The sequence below is a fragment of the Poecilia latipinna genome, unplaced genomic scaffold, assembly GCF_001443285.1.
Source record: "Poecilia latipinna isolate Pla-1442-1.1 unplaced genomic scaffold, P_latipinna-1.0 Scaffold61, whole genome shotgun sequence".
NCBI lineage: Eukaryota > Metazoa > Chordata > Actinopteri > Cyprinodontiformes > Poeciliidae > Poecilia > Poecilia latipinna.
Genome location: NW_015112677.1, coordinates 426117 through 447075, shown reverse-complemented (window position 1 = coordinate 447075; position 20959 = coordinate 426117). Strand labels below are relative to the sequence as shown.

At 35.3% G+C, this 20959-nt stretch overlaps 1 protein-coding gene and 1 long non-coding RNA gene across 6 annotated transcripts in view; one reads left to right on the top strand and one right to left on the bottom strand.

Moving 5' to 3' along the window:
• Positions 1-20959, top strand: part of LOC106962735 (disks large-associated protein 2-like) — a 98450-nt gene that overhangs the window by 70005 nt on the left and 7486 nt on the right. For 3 of the 5 annotated variants that reach the window (XM_015057314.1, XM_015057330.1, XM_015057350.1), the window contains 3 exons: positions 508-727; positions 10509-10553; positions 16067-16123. In XM_015057314.1, the coding sequence (XP_014912800.1) occupies positions 508-727; positions 10509-10553; positions 16067-16123 (322 nt within the window). The remainder of the gene's footprint in view (positions 1-507; positions 728-10508; positions 10554-16066; positions 16124-20959) is intronic. The other 2 variants (XM_015057323.1, XM_015057340.1) reach the window with 2 other exon arrangements.
• LOC106962790 (uncharacterized) lies at positions 13546-20950 on the bottom strand. Its single transcript, XR_001428057.1, has 2 exons — positions 18849-20950; positions 13546-16180 (listed from the first exon to the last, which is right to left on the bottom strand). It is a non-coding gene; the product is annotated as an uncharacterized LOC106962790 (long non-coding RNA).

Sequence of the window (20959 nt, the reverse complement as noted above, 5' to 3'; positions counted from 1 at the left end):
ATAACTCACTTGAAAAGATAAAGCTAATTTTGAGTCTTCTTCACACAGAAGCACTTTATAAGTATGATGATGAGGATGACAATTATGAGGCTATTGTTAGCCCAACTTGCTGGATTTGGCCAATCAGGTCAAAAACAACCAGCTCAGCCACCAACCAATTTCTCGGTGCATCTTTAATCACACACTACTTCCAAAATACCTGCTAGAGTTAGAGAGACAATGAATTGACACTGGAATGCGTTTTAATATTTTGTATAATTAGTTATATGTCACAGTCGATCTCATGTCTTATAACAGCTTCTGTATCTTTTTCTGATTTGTCTCTTGTTGTCACCTGCAGTGTCTCCATTTGAGCTGACTTTCATTCAGTTTAAGGTCGAGTTTTACAGTGGCGTTTCCTTTTGCTAACACTCCTTCATATTTGCTGTACAAAGGGGAAGAATCAAAGTGAGAAAGAGAAAGGAAGAGGAAAAATTAAGGACTGCTATTCCTGTTTTTGTCTCTCAGGTGAGTGAGACTGAGATCAATGGCCAGTTTGAGTCAGTTTGCGAGTCCGTTTTTAGTGAAGTAGAATCACAGGCCATGGAGGCCTTGGACCTGCCTGGTTCGTTCCGCACTCGAAGCCACAGTTACCTCCGTGCAATTCAGGCTGGTTATTCCCAAGATGACGACTGCTTGCCTTCAATGACATCCTCCACTGTCACTTCAACTCTCAGATCCACAACAGGTAAAACAACTCCCTCCCCCCAAAATGAAAGAGGGCTTAGTCTGCATATCGTCATACATCGTATACATGCGCACAAATCTGACATACCTACATATGTACAGTGGGGAACCCTTAAGATCCAGAGATGCCAGGCTGAAGTCCTTTCATTTTCTTTGAAATCTACGGTGTTTATGTCTGTTTTTGCCACTGCTTACTCCCAGTATTTTAGATGGATTTGCTTCTCTGTTAATTTGCATGAACTGTGCATTGGCCAATTTTCCACATCTGTACTATCTGGAAGTTAAAGATGAGGTTTATAATTTACTTAGTCCTATCCTGACAAACCACACAGTCCCATTACACAAGGCATGCACAATAGGAGTAGCCTTTACCCTCAGCATGCTCAACTGTGGTGTTTTATGTGTGGCAAAGCGTGTCAGTTACTTAGGGAGGGGCTGAGATTTGATGTGCTCTAGTGGTTGGTAAGCCTTCCAACTGTCTATCTTGGCTCTATTGAGTGCAAAATTTGTAAATGACTTTCTAATTAAGCACATTACTAAAAAACAGAAACCAATTTAAGGTAAGTCAAGGAGACTTAGAGAATGGAAGACATGTGCACACACTTGCTGGTTGCACAAAGGAACTGATTTTTATTGTCAATGTTAAAGGAACATATTCGCTATTTTTTTTCTTAGTAAGCTGTTGTATTGTGGTGCATAAAACTGGAAACAGCAGTGTTAAATACTTACAGGGCTTCATGTCTATGCTGTTGATGGAATTATTTAAGATTTGAAATGACTGCATTCTATGCAAAGGTCTTGTCAAGGATTAATTTTTAATTCTGATTTTAAAAAATTGTAATGTAGGTTTGAACCTAAACTTCAAAATATTTTTTATTCATTACTGACTCTTGAATGGACTAGAATTACAATATGTTGCTCTTTTAATACGATTTCAATTGGTGTTATGGTCTTATGTAACACAATACATGCAGTACAGTGAGAAGACTCAAGTACATCAGCATCTTTGTGCAAGCAGAATCTTTGTATTACCTCCCTGAGTAAATGTATTTGGTGTTTGCCTGCAAGAGTAAAGCTATGAACCCTATTGAAACATTTTTTTTATCTATTTACATGAACTGTTTTTCAATATTATATCCAATAACTTTGTACATTTTGATGTCAATTTATTATTGGAGACATTTGCACTTTTATCTCTCTGTTGGTTTTGTTTTCTTGTTGAATCTGGAGAATGATTTATTTTTTTTATCTTTTTATCCTTAATTGGGCTTCCAACTGCAATTTCTTCGTGACTGAACGACTATGGATAAAGGTCTCCAATCCCACCGTCTTATTTGCTGAACTCTATTGACTTAGCCATCGGCACTAAATCTTTCAGCTAGGTCTGGGCTAAAAATTATTTGGAGTAAGGTTGTATTTTAGAAGTTAGTAAGGTTATAATAAAAGTTATTAAAGCACAGAAAAATAGTTACTTGGTGATTAGTTACAAACTTGTTCATTGGTGTCCTTTTGCACAGTTCTTGGAGAACAGTCGTCTTGAAATAAAATGCAATCACCAAATAAGGCTATTTAAAAAATATCAGGTCATGTTTTGTTTTTTTTATAATGGAAGTATTCAGGACTAGTTTGAACCCAAAGGTTAGAGGGCCATTGAATGGGAAAAGGAATCCCATGATGCTCCGTAGGGCAGACGAGCTACAAACCCCTCTACATTTGACCATCCAGATGTTGAAGGATAACCAGGGGAAAAGAACAACTGGAGGCATCAGGGATGATTGTTTCAGGTATTTTAATGTTGACATGCATACATATCTATGTATATGTGTGTTTTTGCACTGCCTTCTCAGTAGAAATTATAGAACCATAAAGTTTAAGTTATCCTAAGTAGCAAACACAGTTCCAAACAACTCATAAAATCTCAGACATTGTTTCTTCTTTAACATTTGTACCACTGAATATTGAATTTTAAAGTGATGAATGTGATGCTGGCTTTTGTGAGTTGTTGATCATGTCTCTATTTAAATGTTTTTAGACCATATTCTAAGTGTAATCACATCAGACATGTAATTTCAAAGAGCTTTCAGAATGTTTTCATGTCAAAACCATAAAATAGCAGTGAATGTCATTGCCTTGCCACTGTCTCCAACCATTTGTCAGGGCAGAATCTGCCTGCTGTACATGTGTACATTTTATTTCTTCCTTGCCATAAAAATTGAAGGCCATCTTTGGCAAAGTCTAACCTTTGGAACTGAGTTTGTCAGCTGTTTTTGACTGTGGGATTGCAGCCTCGCTCTGATGGGGCCTTGGAGGCAGAGAGTGTACCTCTCCCTTTTGCTGGGTTTTATACAACTCTGCACGGTCTTATCAGCCACTTTGGACCTGATATGTTCAATAGGGTTCATATTTGCTTCTTAACCCTGTGGGTTGTGATTCCTCTACTCCCTTTACATCTTTTCTTTTGCACAAAATGGCACACGGTGCTGGGACATATTTGGCATGCTCAAAGAAAGGGGTCCTCAAAGAAAGGATTTCTGATTGATAATGATTGATGTATTTTACTTTTTGTTGTGCTGTGCAGTGAAAAGATGGAAAGAAGCCTTGTGAGGACTGAGAAGGCAGTGTAAAAACATTGTGAAAACCTACAGTATGTGAGTTTTTTTGGAAATAATTATAGCAAAGTGACAAAAGACATTTGTTTTATTGACTCTTCTAGTATGTATAACATTCACTGAGTTTACAATTAATGTCAGTACTGATTTTTAAAAAGCAAACGATGAAACGTTGCTTTGCATTCCACCCGCATTACAAATGTTGAGGTTTTCCACAGTTCTAATGTAGCAGATGTGATTTGTTGGGTGTTCCTCCTCCTTTTTGCAAACACTTGAAAGTGTCTATATCAAAGTCTGCTGCATTTTAATTTCCTTTTCTCTCACATACTGCAAGTTTTCCATAGATATGTGACCATTCTAGTTTTAAATCCTAATCCGATCATGTTCCAGTTGTTCCTTTCACCATGAATGTCCTTATATTTGCATACTCGCATCTTTCTTGCAGAGGGATATGATCTTGTGGATGCCACATCCTTGCTAAATGATGACATGATAGAGGATGATGACGGTGCTAGCTCCTCTGCCTATGCAGAGCTGGAACGGCTAGAGAGAGAGACTGCCGCTGCTCGAAGCCAGCATAGCACTAGCTCAACTGTAACAGCCATCTCCGTCCCCCCAGCAACGCCACCTTCATATAGGGTCCCTGCTGCTTCACCCATTGCCACCACTGAGCCACCAGTACCCCAAGCGCTCCAGGCTTTCAAGGAGTCTGCCAACATGGTCGCTGCCTTCAACTTGCAATGGAAGGATGAAATCTCTGCAATGCGCTACGAGCTAGCAGAGCTGCGTAGAGATGTCTGTGGAGAGTTAAAAACTTTCAACAGCAACTTCTTCAACTTCACTCAGTGCTACAATATGTGGACTTTATGCCGGGAGCCCTGCAGTGACAGCACCACACAGACAGATGACAGAGTGTCCATAGGAATTCAAGCAGGCTCAAGCTGGTCAGTTAGACATCATACACAGGACAAGTCAGTGATGTGTCAACCAGAGCCAGCACCTTTCAGCATTATGGACTTTATGGACCCACCTCGAATTGAAATCATCGAAGGAACTCCTGAGAGCACACCGGAGGGGTCCGGCAGTCCTGCCAGTCCACTACCAATAGAGGACTTCCCATGGGAGATTAACAAGAAGCAAAAGGCTCATAAGCAGTCAGACACAAGTGGCCACACAGGTGGTCACAGAAGTGCCAGTCTAGAACTGTGGAGCAGAAAGTACACCAGTGGGCCCATGTCATATCTGTCTATGTCATTCTAATCATCTGCATTTTCTGCATACTGTAAAAGGATTTAAAAAGATCCAGGTTAAGAGCCAGATATGTAAAGAAAAGCTGTTGTTATATGTCCCTTTACTCTATGCAGACACAGTCTGTCATCTCTTGAACTGCTTACAATAAGTTTCCAAGTATTTTTTTTAACAAGTGTCTTGCTAAGCCATGGAATAAAAGAGGGTGATTTTGTTTTACACCAGAGTCAGGTAAGATATGAATGCGAGAGAGAATGTGGCTGATATTTCAGATCCTCAAGTGCCAAAAAGTGCATCATTAGCTATCCTTCACTGTCCTTACATACCTTAATTACTGAGAGAGAGAAATACTGTTCGTATAATTGAAAATGTAAGGAATATTTAGACTGAATCCCATTTTAAGGCCTTAATTGTGTCTCTAAGTCTTTGATGAAATTAAACATCAATTCAGTTAGTCGAAAGTGATAAACAGGCCTAAAACGCTAAACTGCTTCACCCTGAACATCCATCATGCAGTGCAATTGGAAAACCCTCACCACTGGTGTCAATGTTAAACTAATGTAGGGGCACGACCTAGCTGAAGTAAAAGGAGAAATGGGATTCTTTCTAATTTATAAATTAATAAAAAGGTGTTTTTGGACCACAGAAACCTTTTCTTGGTTTTAGTACCTTTCAGGAGAAATTTCTCCTTGTTTTATAGAAGTCCCTATCAGGATTTCATTACCTACAACAATATTAAGGAAAGTAAGTTAAAATACTAAAATATGTGACAGAAAATCATATGAAAATTGGCGTAGACACCTAAAACATCACATGGTCAATCAAAAAAATTAAAATAAAAAATACAGAAACTTAAATGGAACCTCTCAGTTTACCTGTTCATCATCAACAAGCCTTTACTTATATAATCTTGTGTAATGGATCATGTCCAAAGGAACAAGATGCTGGATACAAGCTGCTGATGTGAGATTCTTCCATGGGCTCACCTTCCGATTGCAATTCATTCAGAGGAATTTTCTTAATTTCCCTTCTACTTGTTTGGCCCAATCTCGGACAGACGGATCATTCAAGCCAGAGTTTTATACTTCCCATAATCCTGGTTAGAATTACACCTGCTCAAAATACAATCTCATGTATGTGAGAGAAAATCAGTGACCTTCACGTACAAAGGAAGGACATGCAAATACTACACAAACCAGGCCCAGCCAATCCTGGTTCTGTACAGTCACTCTTCCCTCTCCTTCAATCCTGCACAAAATGCATAAGAGACCCACTATGTGTTGAAAACATATGCTGATGAGGATTTTAGCCTATTTACAGCTTTCTGGTATGTCATTCACTTAAATCATCATTAATATCTGAAGCTCAGAGTCTAAAAATAACACTATGAGCATATTCAGCTTCCAAACTGTCAGTGAGCCTTCAAAACTGGTTGGTCCAAAAACACCTACTATACAGGGAGGCAAATAGTGGCATGTTTCTGCACATTAATCTGAATAGATCATGTTAATTCCAGTTTCTCATTACGTAGAAACATCTTAAGCACCTGCATATACTGAAAAAATACTGTGAATACGTTTATAACTTTATAAAACATAGTTTTGTAATGAATGCATTAAATAATACATTATTTAAGAATATATTGATATACTACTGACATTCTAGTTATTTCAATCAAAGCATTCCTTTGCCATTGCCTTCATCCATTTGTAGCAAGTAACAGCGGAAATGGGCATTCCTGAAAAAAATTTACGAGTTAGTTAAACAAACTACAAACATTATTTAAATAGAAGATACCATGATCTAATGACAGGAATATAACACCCTATCAGGTTTGTAAACATTTCCACAACACTGTGTTGAATGCTTCGTCTCAAGGCTCTGCAAAACTTCATCCTCAAACAGAATTGTTTACAATGATTCAATTTGAGTGACCACGAGACCCAACTCTGTCAGGAAGGTGAAACAGGAGAGCGATTCAGGCTGATCACAAAGGATGAAAATATTAAGTTTAGTCCATTCCAGCACAAACTAAATTCATGCTACATCTCTATAAATGTACAATATATATACATGTATCATTTTGTATATAGACAAACTTATATTCAAAACTTGTACTGTTCGCAGTTACAGAAAATACTGTGTTCTGATAGAACTGCGAGGAATTGTTGAGGTAAATGTGGTTCTTAAAGTTTTTACTTCTTACTCTTTCCCAGCTATTTGTTTTATTGTCAACAACAGTGTTTTTTTTCTTTTGGCACATATGATGAAATTTGTAATTTCTCCTATTTTGTATGTGGTATTCACATGTTTGATACAGTGTCTTATATTTTAAAAGACACTATGACACAAACACAGACGTTCATCAGTTCTTTAAATGTTGCTTTTAATTTGAGTTAATTTGATCATAATCAGCAATTGTAGAACTTTTCCCATAATCTAGACCTGCACAGTTTGTAACTTCTGAATTGTAATAATTAAACATTATCCCTACAAGTAGACAATCAGAGCCGACAAAGGCCTCTACCTCTTAGAAATGTCCCCAGAGGTGCAGTGTAATACCGCTGAATGTTCCAACACCGCCTCACTAGTGACGGCTAAGGTGGACTCCTGTCTTAATGGATATGGGGTCTCCATCATTATTTTGTCTCTTAACTGCCACAGCCATTTCACCTCCTATATCACTTTGCCGACGTGGCGTACCAAAGCTCACACAGACATGAACAGATCTAAGGCCAACAACATTGAAAAGGCATAAAAAGAAAGGCATTGTCGCCTGATTCATAAAACGAAAATTGCTCCATTTCTACACTACCAAAAGACAAAATTGATCAAACATATAATATTTTGAATTACATTGATAAAGAGTTGAATTTGAATTTGAGGCCATACAAGAAAATGCAGAAACGACCCTGGGATTCTTGCAGTTGCTCTGTCTTAAAAAGCAAGGAAATCTATGTCTTGAACATGTGAACATTTTTCTCAATTTCTAAAATTGCTACAAACATGAAGTGTTCATCCCAAGGATTGCACACATAGAAATAAATTAAATTATGTATTGTAAATTGGAGTTATACAGATATTAATATTGCTCACATTTACTAAAACGCGTTAAATGTGTAGTAGAAATGTTTTTGTAGCTAATGGCAGCTTTGCGAGTCTTGCATATAAACTAGGTGTTTATATTGTGTAATTGTGGTCCATTCCTTCAAATGTCTTCAAAGCTCTCTTGTAGTTACTCTGATCTTCATTTTTTATCAAGACCGTATCACATTCTTGGAATCTAAAACCAAGTGAAAGTTTCCTTAGTGTGTCTTGCTTTAAAATCAGGAATATAACACCCTATAAAAAATATGGTATGTGCAAAGACATCCAAAAGGTTAATTTTTTTATGTTATCTAACCGGACTGTACTCTCCCAGTATTTAATTGGCCTCTCAAATGTTCTGCATCAAATATTATAGTTTCCACATGTTTTTTCTTCATCAGGGGAGTCTTGTGCAGTGAACATGCACAGAGGCCAATGTGGCTAGGCCTTTTCACAATGGTCAGTGACTCTTTAACAGCTATTCTAATTATTTTGATTCCTCTGACATAAATATTGGAAGAAACTCCAAATTGTGACTGGTGTTTGGTAGAACACGGGTCACTGGGATGCTCAGATCTGTAGAAATATAAACAGTTCCATCAGTATATTTGGCAGGAAGGCGCAAAAGCAATTGCTTTCAACATGCTTTTGAGGGATTGGTATTAAAAATCTTTTTATAGGCCATCAATTAGGTCTTTATATACACACCGATATTATATGCACTATAAGTGCAGACAGATTACATATATTTTTATGGTTTTGAATGTCTTTTAGCATTGAATTTCCTTCAGGTGGGAAATGCTTATTCCTTGAGTCATTCCACATAATTAATAGACCTATTCACTTTGATATCTTTGTATGTGTGAATTGCTATTTTTAATTGCCACCGGCATCTTTTATGAAGATCACCTCAATAACCCCATGAGACCAATTTTAACTGGGAAAAACATTGATGTGTTCAAAACGTATTTTCCTTGCTCTTTCGGTAAAATTTATTAAAATCCAATATGTATTTTTTACAATGGAGATTTTCCCAATGACATGTTTTACTTATTGATTTAAAAACACGTAACCATGAAGCTTGGAAGAATTGGGTGCAATGGAGATTATTGTCAAACATAGCCACTTGCAATACTGAGAAGAAATTTCAAATTTTTTTGACTTATTACTCCACTTAAAACATCATTACTGAGGCCAAATGCTGGATTTTTTCAAATAAATCAGAGGAGAAGGCTCTTGACTGTGACAAACATCTTTTAGTAATCCAATGAAAATAAAAAAACATCCACTATTTAGATTTATTTTTTTTTTTTGGAGTTGTTAATGCTAGATTTTCTGATTTAATTATCTTCCTATTGTTTTAATCGTGTAAACAAATTTAAAGGTGCTGTAGACTGGCAAGTCATGATGTCTTCAATTTGCATTTATTCATGCTATGCAAGTCCTTTATTTCTATATGTATACCATCAAAGTATGTGCCAGTTGTAATATTAATAAACAATACAAAGCGTGACTGGCTGAAATAGAATGGAACCTGGAAAAGTACCGATCATGTTATTAACAAAATTATACATATGCTTTGATTTAGCTGTTCATTTTTAAGTTTACTGACAACATACGTGCTTTCCTCAGATAGTTAACATTATAGCTTACACATGATGCTAAAAATCTAAGAGGTTGTTGGTGAGATTACTGCCATGTAGTAGCATTTGCATGATTTGTGCCATTATATAGAAAAAAAATCCTCTCTACATCACTCAGAATGTACACACTTTAGCATATTATCCCCCCCAAAAAGACCTGCTAGTATATAATTGTTAGTATATCATTTTTCTCAATTTACAAAAAAGCTAACCAGTAATCAATAGATTCTAGGTAACTTGGCCAGGTAGATTATTCCAGCCTGTCATTATTATTTTATCACACAGCCCAAAGATGTTATCCTTTCCTTGAACAAAGTGGAAATGTAGCAAAATAAACAGATCTAAATATTTTAAAATGATATATAACTATAGCTATATACACAGAATTAAATATTTAACAAATCTCAAGAAGAAAAAAAAAACAGGATAGTCACCATTATTTTTAAACATGCAACTTTATTTTATGTAATGAAATATCTACAGTAAGTGTTTGTGAGAGTTTCTGCATTGCTTACAATAGCTAATATGTTACCACACCCTCTCATCTCGCTACGTTTTGTTTCCTTTTACTTGTAAACCAGAGATTTAATGCAACAACTGTGCCAAATCTGTGAAGTCCAGGTAGGACAAAGGTTTCTGGATGGATTCTGACCTTGTAAAACTGCTTGAATATAAACCTTCTTTCCCATTTTGTGTTTTTCTCCCTTATTTAATCCAAGTGTCTTGGATAAAGTATTATTTTCTATTCATACTGCAGTTTAGAGGAAAACTTCTAACATTTTGTTTTTGTAAAACATTTCTTTAGCCTGCATTTTTGTTAGCCTTTGTCTATTTTGTTAAACTAAAGAAAATAATGTTTTTTCTTTAACGGCCATTGCCTACTGTGGTGTTTCTTGTCTTTTTTTTTTAACTTTATGTGTTTTCAAAAAAATGATTGAAGACAGTGGATTAAAATGTTTATCATGCTTAAGTTTGTTGTACTCAAAATGGGGGTCATAGCTTTACTACGCATTCGAAGATAAATCTCACTTGCAGCATGTGTCCAATGTCTACACATCTGAACACACACACAGCTACACTACATAGATGAGGCAGAGTGTATTTTACTTCAATATGCTTTTCTTTTCAGCTGAGCTGCCATCTTTTTTGTTTTTGTTGGTTTATTTGTTTTTCTTTTTGTTTTCCCCTATTTTAGGCGCCCGTAGTTTAGCTGGGGGGCGTAGGGAGTACGGTAGGTCTGGTAGGGAACTGCTTTTTTAAAATCTTCTTTTCTCCATGTTGTTACTTCAGCTTTTCACACATTTTGTCTCTCATGAACATTTTCACTTTGGTTAAAATAAGATGCATCATAAGTTGAAGCTGTCATCATATATATTAAATCATTTAAATGTTTTCATCTGTTTCTACATTGAATCCAATGGAATTTTAAAGATTCTATATGATGAGCAAAATCAAGAAAGGTAGCAAAGGAGGAAAAGTTTATATCCTTGTGTTAGCTCAATGGCAACCTTTGCATTTATTTAAAGAATACATAAAACATAATGTTCCATTTCAAATTTATTTAAGGTGGAACATACCACAGTAGAGAGATCCATGATACACAGTATAGTGTTCATAAATTAATTTATTTAGTTTGTTTTTTTTAAATTATGATTTAATATTGTTTTAATGTTACAGTTTTGTTCAATTCATCAATATAAGTGATTCACTTTCTTGCTTTAGCCATTTTATATATTTTCTTTGGGTAAACAGAGGAAAACAAAATCAGCAAGCAGTAGTTTACCTTTTCCTATCTTAAAACTTTGTCCAGTAAGGTAGATTATAATCAACATTATTCTACAAACCACAACAAATCAATGGCTTCCGTTAAAGCAATAATTTATAATGTTATAGTCACTCTCCAACATGTAAAATAGCAAAATTGATGTTAGTTTAATGTCAGAGAATTAGGGTGAAACAAATCATAAAATTACAATACTGTGAAAAAACACAACTTTTTGTCACTCATTTTATAAATTGAAGCTCATATTTTGAGTAGATTCATTAAAAGTTGTGTTCAGTTTTGGTCTTAGGTTTTGTTAAGCTTGGATTGGACAATTAAGATTATTCTTTCCATTGATTAGCAAAATGATTATTTTGTTGTTTTTGTTCATATTTGGTACAAAGACAAAAGGGTTTCCTATTGTGTATTAACAGAGAACAGTGATTGAGGGTAGGATTACTAAAACTGTAGTCTTTATTCCAAGATGATCTAGATCCTTAGTCTACTCTTGAATAGTCCAGTTCTTTTCATCTTTAGGCCAGGCTTGCAGGTTGCTAACATTTCCAGATCAAAGCATATCCAATAGACAGAGGTTAAAAGTTGACAAAACATTTATTGCTGTTAAACATTCACGACTTTCTCCTAGTACAGTCTTTGCTCCCAGCCTTAGTGGTGCTGGAAAAATGGACCTTAGGATGTTCTTCTCTCAGTAATTACAACCACACAGAAGAGGACTTCAGTGAGCCGATAAGTATTTGTTTTCCTTGATTGGGGAAAAAATAAAATAAAATTAGACTTTTTAAGTTTTAAACTGTCCAGTCAGTGGTTAGCTGAAACCTGCTAGATTAAGGTCACCGATCAACAAAGTTGGAATCATATTGGAAAATATGAGGTTTGCAAGCATTTTACAGCAAAAAGTTAATAGCATTAGGCTTTTATTTTCAGTTACTCTAGTTTATTTACCTCCTTTGACAAAGTTATTGCTTGTCTAATATGCATATAAAGATGTGTCTTTATAACCAACATATCAAGTTTTAGTGTTTGTGAAGGAAAAGTGTTACTAGAAACACCTCTGACCTCACAAATTCTAAAAATGAATTGCTTGGTGACCTTAAAAATAGTTTTCTCTCAAAACTTTTTTTATGAAGCATTCAATCAAGACTTTTTGATTTTGCCACCTTTAATGTCAAACCTTCTTGTTCCAAATTTAGATTGTGGCTTTGAAATTGAAATTATTTGGTAGAAGTCTCTTTCAAACAATACTGCTATTATTTTGATCTGCAATTTAACATGCAAAAATGGTGTTTTAGTTGTTGATATCTGGCCATTGATTCGTCTTGGTTTGTTGTGAGGATCTAACGTAAAGGTCGAGTCACTTTGCACCATGGGGGCATCACCACTGTATGTATATATGTATGTGGCTATATTTTACAATTGTTTAATTAGTAAGAAGTAAAGGCCTCCTCAAAACAATTGTTCAAGAAATTGTAAGTCCAGTACCATCATCTGGAATGAGGTCCTATTTGTCTTAATCTTTCATTCATTCATCCATTTTCCCATTTATTCATTCATCACTAACAACATTCACAGGGCTTCATTTGGTAAACATTGCAAAAACAGATGGTGTTTTCTTAAACTCTCTTTTAAAAAAAATATATATATATATATATGTTAATCCGAAATTAACATGTAACTGGAAGAATGCACACAAAGTAAAATATTTGAAAGCAAGAAAAGACATGACCATTTCCCCCATGGAGAGAGAATAAGTTGACAGGACAACAACTAGTTAAGTACTTCACTAACCTGTGGAACGGTGGTATTTTTGAAGAAAACCTCTAAGAAGTTCAGTTTCCAGCCTAACAAAAAATGCTCGTCACAGATGAAAAGGTGTAATTACCCATCACATTTGGCCATAACATGTCTTTGGAGAAATATTGCTACATTTTTTTTTTTTTTTTGCGAAAGATGATATTTTACTTTTAATGTTGATTAAAATAATAGTCTCCCTGTAATATGACAATATGTTGTTGTCCACATACTGTAATAATTTGAAAATAGGCTATAACCTAGTTTTTACAGAAAATGCACATTATTGCATATACATACATGCTATCCTTCACTCTTTACATTTTCAGCCCCCATGCTCATGTAAGAAACATCGCTGCACATCATTCATTCACAATACACCCCTACTTGAGCAGCCTGGACAGCACCTCTTTACCAGTCTGAGCCCACAACTTTGGCAAGAACGGCCTGAAGCGCAAATGGAGGGAGTTGGACGAAGTGGAGACACAATCTGAGCATTTTTTTGTCAATTTGTTTTTGAAATTTTAAGTCATGAAATCAAAGGAACAGGTTTGAGAATTCTTGCTGCAAATGAAGGAGAGTAATGGTCTGTCACATTCTCTGTGACAAAATTAGCATCAGGTTTCCATGGAGTTGATGCAAATGTTCCTTTTATTAGATCTTTTCATATACACCTAATTGATTAATTGGAAACCTCAACCAGATTTTGCAAAAAGACTAAAGTTTCTGAGTCATCAAAGTTTGGCTTATGCTAGTTGAATTAAGTACAGCACAATGTGTTCATTGCAAGTATATCACAAGTAAAATTATTTGATCCAATCACTCCAAAATTTAGCAAAATGTGGAAATGAATCTTTAAAAATGTCCCAATGCTTTACTGCAGCATGCATAGTTCTTAAATTGTTTTCGAAAAGTGAAAATAGAGAACAGAGACAGACTCTCTTACTTTCCAGTTCAGAACTGTGTTCTTTGTCTGGGTCTCTCACCACATTCTGTCTGACTTTCTTGTTGTTCTTTGTTGTCTTAATCTCATTTTGTTAATTCTGCTAATATGTAACATGAAAGCGACTCCAGTTTATTCCTACAACACTTCGCTTTGCTTTTTCAGGACCTGATGATCTTTCAAGTCTTTCTGGGCATTACTTTTACAGTGCAGTCCAAAACCGACTGAAGGATTGTGCCTCCTAAGAAGAGACGCAATCTCTTTCTGAATGGCTTAATGGTTACCTTGTAAAACACATTTAAAAGTACTTGTCTACTTTAAAAATTGAGAATCATTTCAGATGATATTTATACAACGACTGTAGCTTCACATTCATGTTGATAATTTCCTGTCTGTCTTGTATGCATGTTTAATATAGACATGGAGAGCAAAATGTTTACACATTTAAACGAATGTTCTTTGATGTTGTGTGTTTCAGTACAAAGTAAAAACTATTAAGAGTCATGATGCTTATTTTTTAGATTTAAAGCATTGTAGATGAGTCACATTCCTAGTAACTGCTATTATTCCGAAACTGTTTGCCAACAGTATTAAAGTCTGTTGGAAGTTGGTTTACTATTATACTGAAACATTTAATGTATTCAAATGGGTAAATAAAACTGCCTACAAAAGGAAGTTGTGCAAAGCTATGAAAGACAAACACCCAAAGATGTGTTTCAAGCACAGCAACATTTTTAAGACGCTGTATAAGGAATGTTGCTCATGGACATTGCTCATCAAGGTTACAAGTTGCTTCAGGGCTATTAAAAGAAAATGCATTTGGAGAAGAAAACACAGATATTACTGAATAACGGTTTCAATAGTTATACAATTTACATGCAGAGGAATTGCTTAAGATTGTTACACAATGTACACTCGTGGTAAAAAATAATAATTATTGTAGGATTTATCAGTTAATCTTAATGACATGAATGTATAGAAACCAACAAGTCTCAGTAGTGTTATAAATCAAGTTATCAGAGAGAGAAATGCAAACTTCCCCTAAAGAAAATGACATTTCTTACAATTTCTATTGTTTGAATAAACATAAAAATACTTTACAAAGAATGACAGTGGAAAAAACACTAAATAGTTCATAAATTGTGAAAAACTATTCTACTTCCAGGCTGGGTCCTATTTATTAAAAGAAGATGAGCATCTTGTTTTTTATAAGAATCAAGATGATTAGAGTCTTAAATGCTAACAAGTGCATTATTTCTCTGTGCATTAAAATTGTATCAGTAATTTCACCGGACTAACGTCTGTTAGATGCATTTCTTTAGCTGGGATGCCAAAGCTCAAAGAAGAGTGGTAAGGATATTTAGTGACTGAAAAGAAGGAAATGTTTTGGGGATTAAATAAATATTTCAAAGCATTTTCCTGATATCATGCATCTTTATAAATATCCATCAACTCTTCTAACAAAGCTGAAATAAGGAGCTTAACCTTAACTGTTTTTGTCTCCTGACCAGTGGAACTATAGATGGCTTTTATAGAAACAGAATTATGAACAGTTTGTAATTTCAGGAAACAAAACACTATTTAATAAACTCTTATTATTTTAAGAACTATGTGATGAAAACATCAAAGGACGGTGTTAACATCGCCTAGCTTTTGAGATACTTGTATCATCTGGTGTGGCAGTGGAAACATTACCTGCCTTAGCACGAATAAAAATAGTTTCATGTATCTAATTTTAGTTTCAAGAAAGACTCATAGGTACTAAAATGACAGTATCATCAGCATAATATGTTTTTGGCTCCAGTTAATCCCACACCAACTAATTTATTAACAAAATTACACCCTCTTTGAATCCAAGGATTTTATTTGTTTTAAGGTTCATTTTCTGTTTGTATAAGAGGTAATGGGTTGTATTGTGTGGTTTTGGAAAGATGATGTTAGATTTAAGAAATTTTAAACCCGTGTAGCAACTAGATCTGCTTGAAAGAGCTTTATTTTTTACAATGAGAGTACATGTAACATATTTTTAAAAAAAAAACAAAACGCTTTTTTCAACGACATACAATTGTGCTTTAAGAGCTCTGTGTTTGCTTTTCTCCTTAGTAGTTCATTGATGAATTACTTATTCAAGGAAATTTGAAGTGGTCTTTCTATACAATATTCATTTGAATGAACCCATTTAAGAGTGTACTTTTACCTCTATGTTTTCTTCCTAACTGATGTTACTTCCTCCTTACAGGGATTCAGTTTCGTCTCCCTACTTCATGCAGTGTGGACCGTGCTCAGCCCCCTCCAGGTAGCAGTGTTATACCGCCCCTGTGTTTGTTTTTTTCCAGTCGTAGTAAAGACACGTCTGTAGGAGTTAAAAGCAGAACAAAACAAATGGGAAGACATATCGTTCTAAACTTTAAGTACACTTAACATTTCACACGTAAACCTACCACATGGTGTTTGAACAATGACTATTCACCACTTCACATCTAGACAATATTGATTTGGAAAACATAGAACAATTATTTTTACCAGGTTTTAATAGAGAGTAAAAAGCTGCTATGGGATTTGGTTTTACAAGATGAGAAAATGAGTGTTTTGGACAACCTGACTCCACCATATTTTTGCATCAAATCCACATGGACAAAGACTCTGCATGTGTAGCACCTTGCAGAGTAATGCCCTATAACATTGACGTGTTTAAACAAAAAAAAAAAAAAACAATGATGTCTCCATTTTAATTTCAAATTGAGCTGCCATGTTGACCTGTTGGGGTTATAGAAAATAAAAAAACTGTAAATTATCATAGGTACTGACTGTGTGTAAGCTGAACAGCAACACAATTTGTAGAATTTAATTTAGGTTTGTTTAGTCCTGCTTTCTCTCTCTGTGGGGGGATGTATTTACCGATCTGCTTTCGTGCAATTATGCAAAGTCAAACAGTTCAATTTAACAAAGGCAGCATCAACTGGATAAATGAAGGACAATGAACTTTCCTGGTCTGTGTAAATTTAACCAGCGGGTCAACTGAAACTATAAATCTCGTGATGGATGTTTCTCAACTTCAGGTACAGAATTCAAGAGGTTGAGCTCTTTTAGCAGGCAGAACATGAAGAATCATCCATCTCACAAAATCTCCCCTTTCTGGTGCTCCTTCAGGCATCTGTTTGTACTGACATTAAATTTTCTTCTTTTCTCCAGCAGCTTTAGATTATATGTTCCAGTTCTTGTCATTAAATAGTTGCTGACACTGCTTTTGACTTAACTTTAAAGGTCATTCAATGTCAAATAGTTTGTGTTTTATGTTCAGGGCAGTCCCTTAGTGTACAATGACTCACAACTCACAACTAGACTGATTCTAATTCCACGTTTTACCCTTGAGAACACCTTAAAACTTGCACCTTGTTGGGGTGGTAGTGGATCAATGGGAATACTGGTCATCTAGTACGCAACATGTAGATGTGCCTATGGGTAAAGCACTAGGACGAGATTGCTTTAAAAGGCTTTTGATTGGTCAGTATGACAAAACCATATAATTGAAGTTAAGTTCATTTATCTGTCAAAAGTAAAAAGAAAAGTAAATTAATCAGGCAACACACTATGATGACCATTCCTAAAGGTGTTTTAGTCCTCTTTTTGCTGCCAAAACAACCCAGAGCTCTAAAAGCTGCACTAGACCCTAAAGGCCCCATCAACATGTTGGTCGTGGGTGCTTAAAAACACATCGTGTAGTTGCTCAATGGCAGATTGGGGTTGCTCTGCACAGAGCTGAGCTGGGCAACATGCAGAGCTCTCTGTACCAAAGTAAAAATCACAGTGGACAGTGATAACATCATGGTGACTGATAGATCAGAAGCAACTTTGTAGACGTCCACAACAAGCGAAATAGCAGACAAGCCTCCATGGATCGGATTTATTTGTTCTGCACTCTGGAGAGGGCTGCACAGCAGAAGGATGCCTGTGTTTCCATCCTAAACTGGTCAATCGTGCAAAAGCAACAAAAAATGAATGCATTTATTACATATATTCTAAAAAGCAGGGTTAAACCTTTGTGGAATGACATAGCAATATAAAATTATTCTATAAAATCAATCTCAAAACCTTTAACTGCATTGAATTCAACATCAGAATATTTAGAAGTAATTTTACAAAGATTGAGAGATTTTTTTTTTACAGGACAATTTACAGGAGGACATCTAGTGTTCTGTCCAAGTACCTGCATTTCCCCATTTGAACCTATATTGTGTAAGAAAAAAATTTAAAGGCTTATATTGCTGCAGAAACAGTCCAAGATAGGCAAAAAAAAAAATCATATTATAAATATGTTATTGTTGAGATACATCAAAGATATGATTTAAGATGTACTTCTCATTAATAATTAATTTATTAAACGTATTAATTATTTAGGCACTCATAAAGTGTATGATTAAACTTCAAAAGATGTGATTGGTATTCGCTTAACTGGTGGCCTAATACAGCCATTATCATTAAGCTTTTGAGAGACTCCCATCTACTCTAATCATGATTACTTTGTGATTACTCGGTTGTTGCCCATATTGCCAGTTTTTAAAGATGTTGCGAGACCTTTTAACCTTTTCCCCAAGTACCACAACAGGCCAAATTATGAGTTTTTAAAGAGTTTGATTCCTGACTCACTGGCTGCAAATGCCCTCTATGCGGTACTTGTTTATTAGGGGAGTACCGGCCTTACTGTGAAAATATGACATTCCTCCTTCAATATGTTGCTTAGTAGGTCTTGCACACACAACTGTGACAGAGAAAGTAGTGCTTTTAAAAGTCAGGTTGACCTATCTTAACAACATTTCCGCTTTCCGGTAGAGCAGAAACTAAATTCATCAATTTCATTTGAACCACCAAGGGAAACGACAATGTCATACACTTGATTGATTCTAAAAAGGATATAGGGGTAGTCTTTGAAAAGTAACATACAATTTAATGGTGGGTTTTAATACATTTATCGTTGGGAAACATATGCTTTTACTCTCACGTTTCATATGAATATCTCTTACCTTAGCTGTTTTTTTGTTTTGTTTTTTCTCTTTTTCCTTCCAACACACCAGGTTTGTGTTAGCTAATTAACAGGCGTCTTTCCCTCGTCTCCTTGGTTTTTTTCTTGGCGGTTGCCAAGAAGTGTTAGGTATGCATTACCGCCACCTACTGGTACGGAGTGTGGTAGCACCTGTCTTTCATTACTGATAACTTCAGTCTGAGTTTGTCTCAGGTTGACTTTCATTTCTTAAACCAAATTTTCACCTTATGCAGTTCCCTTTAATATCCTCACAATGCATCATCTGCTGTTTGGTTAGCTTTCCCTTTTTATTTTAATCATTGTCTTAAATTTAAGACCTCTCCATTTCCTTCTCAGCTTCACATAACATTTTTCAGCTTTTTACAGGAATTATTAGAATGTTTGTTACCAGAGCCAAATTAATAAAAGGTATGACTCTCGGAATTTTCAGATTTAAAATATAATAGCAAAACAGATTTTAAAGCATACAAATATATGCTTTTCATGCTAGTTGCTAAAGCCTGACATTTATGTTATTGAGTTCTGTGCTGGCCACTGAGCACTTTGTAACGTTTTCAATTTAAAAAGTTATTCAGTCAGTGCCAGTGTGTAATAATAGAAAGTGTGGAGTTATTGTACACTCTGAGTCATTGCGCCCATTATATTCTTATACCCACCTGCTGTGTCTCACAGAATTCCAGCCCCTTTATGCTGGATAGAAGTCAAATCTAAGATAGGATTTAGTTTAAAAGAGTTCCTTTAATCCACATGTCCTCAGTGTGTGTGCAGAATGTGCGTTTAAAGATAGCTACGCTCATGCCGGGGGTATTTCAGCAGGAAAAGAACACTTACATTCCTGTATTAGATAATCTGTTCACTTATCGTGTTTATTAGATAACATCCTTTATGTAAACTTGAGGATGAGTGTTACTAAATGAAATATATTACGAGCAGATTAGCAAAGGAGGATATCACATACTGTAGGGGATATATGTATTTCTCAGCATGATTGCCGCAGATTTGCATTGTGATCTGTGATTAACGTTTGTGTTTCTTTGTGTTTCATTTTATTGTATTTCACTCCATTTTATGGAGGAAACTTCAATTGAAAACAAGAAAAAAGCTGAAAATTAAAAATTCAAATCGCACATTTTGAGCTTAATGGTGGATCACTGATTAGTCGTCATTCAAAGGTGAATAGATTTACCCAGCTTTTAATGAAATTACTTAACTATAGAACCATCTGACTTATAACTAATAAAACACAGGCTGATCTCTCAACAAACAGTAAACAAGAACTTTACTTTTGTAAATAATTTGACTACTTCCTGCTTTTTTACGTACAATATACTGGGACAATTGGAGACCTGATTCATCATTATTCCAATTCAATGAGTCAAATAACATTGTCTCCACATATAATAAAGACTCAATTTTCAACTTAAGCTTTAGGCATTTTGTTACCAGTAGCCCCTCACAAGAATACAGTTTTGTTCCAGTTTTTAACCTGGAACTTTAAACCTGGAACTTTTACAGACAAAAAAAAAATAAGCTTTGAGTCAATAATTTGCAGAAAGATGCTGCCCTTCGATAAGGGTGTAAAGATAAATGACATAAGACGTCACAACACACAATAAAAGGTTTACTAGAATTAGGAAAGATTTAAAAAAAAAATTCTGGAAAATAAAGGTTCTTTCCCTTTTTAGCATAAAAATAAAGCTATTACACAGCAAAAGCAGTGTTTTATACAATATGAAACCAGTATACAGTAATTCAGTCCAGTTTTGTAACTCTGCTTTGAAGTCCAGCCCAGGTGGATTGTCATCAAAATTTCATTTCCACAGAATTATCAGTTCTTTCCCATAATCCTTCATTGTTCTTCCCCAATGAAAGCTGCTATTTTCCACCTTAATGACACTCACCCTGCTTTAACTGCTAAATCAATGTCTGATATCTCATCATGCAATGACGTCCCTCTATCACACCATGTGTGATGGCGGTGAACTGCAACATTTGCCTTTGTCAGCTTTGGCCACATTTTTCATTATCACGTTTTTTTGTTTGTTTTTTGTTGGGGTTTTTTTGCTCCCAACTCCCCCCCCCCCCTTCTCT